The sequence below is a fragment of the Sinocyclocheilus anshuiensis genome, unplaced genomic scaffold, assembly GCF_001515605.1.
Source record: "Sinocyclocheilus anshuiensis isolate Anshui unplaced genomic scaffold, SAMN03320099.WGS_v1.1 scaffold477, whole genome shotgun sequence".
NCBI lineage: Eukaryota > Metazoa > Chordata > Actinopteri > Cypriniformes > Cyprinidae > Sinocyclocheilus > Sinocyclocheilus anshuiensis.
Window position 1 is genome coordinate 1,980,170 of NW_015536549.1, and position 4,111 is coordinate 1,984,280.

At 39.6% G+C, this 4,111-nt stretch overlaps 1 protein-coding gene across 2 annotated transcripts in view; it reads right to left on the reverse strand.

Moving 5' to 3' along the window:
- The window catches only part of faf1 (Fas (TNFRSF6) associated factor 1), a 97,858-nt gene that overhangs the window by 43,486 nt on the left and 50,261 nt on the right, over positions 1 to 4,111 (reverse strand). For both annotated transcript variants that reach the window (XM_016500844.1, XM_016500853.1), the window contains exon 13: positions 3,601 to 3,755. In XM_016500844.1, the coding sequence (XP_016356330.1) occupies positions 3,601 to 3,755 (155 nt within the window). The remainder of the gene's footprint in view (positions 1 to 3,600; positions 3,756 to 4,111) is intronic.

The following is a 4,111-nucleotide window of genomic DNA, read 5'->3' on the forward strand; positions in this document are numbered from 1 at the left end:
TGAAAAGGGGCTGTTAAAATGTATTTGTCTTTGAATCACGCAAAAGATTTGTTCAATAATGCTGATTCATCCAGTAATGAAACAAGTACATCTTGAGTGAGTCATTGAATCGTTTATTCTTAAATTACATGTGATTTTGTTTAGTTGTCTAGTATTTGTTTTCTTCAGATTCATGAGAGAACCACAACTTCCATTGGGAAAAAAAAAAAAAACTCAATTTATCCAGAATCATGCAGTTCTTTTTTGCACACAAACAGCTCTTAAAGAGTCCAGTTTTTATGTTGCCTGTTAATTTTTGTTTATGGTATTCAGCTCCAATAAATGGTTTGCAAAAAAGAGTCACAGGATAAATGTGGCTGCGTTTACACTTGGCATTAACATGCGATCACCGTGATCTGATAAAGCAGATCGGATCATCAGTCAATCAGGACACAGCGCGTTTTACACTTGGCAACATCAGCTGACTTCTCGATCTGGATAACCGATCGGATCTGTATTTCCCGCGCAATATTTAAATAAGTCTGCGGTGCAAAGTCGACCTGAAGTGGTGGGTTTTCTTTTGAAAACTATTTTCAGTCACGGGACATTTTACAAATAAAAATAAATGTAGGAGTCTCACTAGCGTTCAGTTTTTCCGACAGATCGGGAGAGAGGGGGCGGAGTTTTGGGTGATGTCGACCTGCGAATGCAGACACGATGGCTGGATTGCGTTTAAATTACACTGAGATCTGATCACAATGCGTCCTCGACTACCTCTGGACCAGGACACGCTGATCGGATAACGAAGCGCATTTACACTTGTCTTTTCAATGTGTATGTGAACAACATCCGGATACAGGTCGCATGTTAATGCCAAGTGTAAACGCAGCCTGTTTGATATCATTATTTCATCACATTGGAACCAAAACTGGGAATCGAAAAGAATCGGAATTGGAATCGGAATTGGTAAAATTCAAACGTTACCCAGCCCTAGTGTTTTCTTCAACTAACGTCAAAGCCTTTGATGCTGACATGGCATTAAATAAATATATACTACTACTCAACTAACGTCAAAGGTTGGTTTGTGAGGCCAAAAAAATAATAAAAAGTTCCTTTTGTTAAGTTATGCCTTTTCAATTAACTTACAACACTCTCCCAAACTCTTATGTCAGCTTGTTCTGTTGAATTAACATCTGTTCCTCCACTAGCTTAGCAAAGACTAGATTCCTCATGGCCTTATCACTCTCAAGTGAGTATTCAAAACAAAAGATGACTCAGTTCAGCATGTAAACATGTTTCAGCCCTGGAACGGCTGCAGTGGTATTCCACATGAATGATCATATATCTTACACATTCATGGAATTAATGCTGAAACTGAGCTCAGAGGGTTGAGGATGTCATGCTCTTCTGACAAAAAAATATTGTGCTTAATAAACTTGGAGAGGTTTAAGCCAAAAAAGGAGAAGAACATTCAACATTAAAGATCGGAGAAGGAGATGGCCGTGTAAACACAGTCCTGCACGTAATTTAGTTTGATGGTTAACTGTGCTCTCAGTGTCACATCAGAGCTGCAATATGCAGAAGATGCAAGTCTTAAACATATGACATTTTGTTGTGTGTGTATAGCATTTTTTAAAAACATATTTGGAAAACGTTCTGAACCTAGTGGGCTGCTTGACTGCATACTTCCTACATATTCATCAAAGTTGCATGACATTTAGGATGCTGCCTTTTCGACATCGAAATAGTACTAAAGTTGTAGCTGGTGCATACAGATTAATAAACATTGAAAATGTATGAATTTGTAAGCTGTGTGAACAAAGTCTTCAGACTAAGTTAAACTACCCTAACTCTGTCCCATTCTTTAGTTATGCATAGTAAGAGTTAATATAATTGTACTTTAACTTGGGCCTCAAATATTAGGCATTCTATGTAGGCCTATTGAAAGATGGGTTGTTATCAGCCTGAACACTCTGTTGTTTCATGTTTCATAATTCTCTCTCTCTCTCTCTCTCTGCAGACACGAGGGCTGGATTGCGTTTACATTACACTGAGATCCGAACACAATGCGTCCTCGACTACCTCTGGACCAGGACACGCTGATCGGATAACATTCCGATCAGAAGCGCGTTTACACTTGTCTTTTCAATGTTATTGTGGACAACATCCGGATACAGGTCGCATGTTAATGTGTAAGCGCAAGTGTAAACGCAGCCTTACGGGGCAGAAAAAGGAAAATAATAAAAAAGACTTAAAAAAAACTTTCTTCAGACTTTTTGCTGCAGCAAAAGAAACTGATGCTACTATTGAAAAAAAAACAACTAATTATTAAATTGCAATTACTTTGATTTACAGCATTGTCAATAAATCAGCCATATGAATCATCAGGATTTGATAGATTGCAAAAAAAAAACTACAAAAAACTTTGTATCTGCTAGAATGCACTGTCAAATTGTGGCCTGCAGCTTTTTCTTACTTGTACCAGTAACAAAGAGCACCTGTAGCACCTGTGGGTGCTAATTACATTCACTCTAATTACATTTGGGCTCTGGATTAATGCACAACTATGCTAAGAGTTTATGTGATCGGTGTCAGCGATTAGCGATTCACAGGCTTCATTCACAGATTTAGCTTTGAAAAACACTGCCAGTCACCATCCACAATCACCTATCAGTCAGGCCTGGCTCGGGAGCGTGAGAATGAGGTGTGTATGTGTGTATGAGTATGTCAGCGTATAAGGATGTGGGATTGTGTGTGTGTGTGTCTCTCTCTCTCTGTTCGCATTATGAATAGCCCCAGATGTTGCCCGCCTTTAATCTGTGGTAGAAAGACTCAGCTGGGGCAAAAAGCAGAAGGGGAGGGAGAGGGGTATAGAGGCAAGGCTGGACTGAAGGAGCCCCTGCAGAAGCAGGTCACTAGCTGATCTTTCTCTCCCTGTCCACTCCGGAGGGAGGCCTTTAGGGTGAAGCCTACTGGAAGGAAAAGTAGAGGGCTGCTCAGAAGCAAAGCCTGCTGGGACCAATCAAGAATCCATCTGCTGCCTGACCAGCTTCTCCCTTTTTCTCTCTCTGTTCGTTTCCTTTTCTGGCCTTCCATCTTCATTTTGCTCGCTCCGTTTCCACCTGAAACGATCTGGGATATAGCTTCGTAAAGTTTACTCCGTGTCTTGGAAACAAAGCACATTTTAAACAGGAGAATATATTATTTTTGCAATCTTAATACTATTTTGGGTGTATGTTTCTTTTGCTTCCAAAGGACAAAAGTTTCATTTGACCAAAGACAAAGTGTAAAACCACCATAAATGCCATCCTGAAATGAAGACATTCTGAGGAGAGTGCTCTATGATGGCTGTGTGTCTAACTGACCCTTTAACGGGGCAGATTAGTGCAGACTGCCCTACCGGGGCCTCAGTGAGCAAACACAACATCTTTTGTTAAAGCCCTCTATGAGGAGAGAGTCAGAAGAGGAGAGAGGGGGAAGGAAGGAATGCTTCTCATTAAGAGATCATCCATTTTGAGTGTGAAAATGCTTCCGATCGCTACTGTTCTGGATGGTTTGACTGCCATTGTGAGTGCATGCGATGAGAGAGATGAAAGGAAGGAATATGTTAAATAGTGTTACCTGGCTTTATTAGCTTCTTTAGTAACGTCCCAGGCCCATGTGATGAAGTTCTGGCTGAGATATGACACTATGGAGTCTGCACACATCATCTGAGAGCAGAACACGTTACTGAGGACACTCTCGTCATTGTGGAGGTAGATGGCCAGCAGTTTTCTCTGAGTGACAAAAGCACAACATATACAAACAGTTAGGTATAGGTCTCATATGAATTAAGATTCTTGATCTGATTAAGATTCATCTTTATGCTTGTGGTTCCTTGACAATTCATTTAATAATGATGTTTTAGTACTTTTGAAGAAGAAAAATGTGGAAATCAGAAAAACAACTGTTGCCCTCAAGAGTCTGTAGCCAAATAATGAAATAATTTTTTGGAAATTTAATTTGTTTTATCTGTTCTGAAATGGTTTCAAATAGGCGCTAATGGTCACACAAGGTATTCCCACCCCAACATCTAATTTGCTGAAAAAAGACATGAAAATGGAAAAATATAAAAATATTATAAAAAAAATAA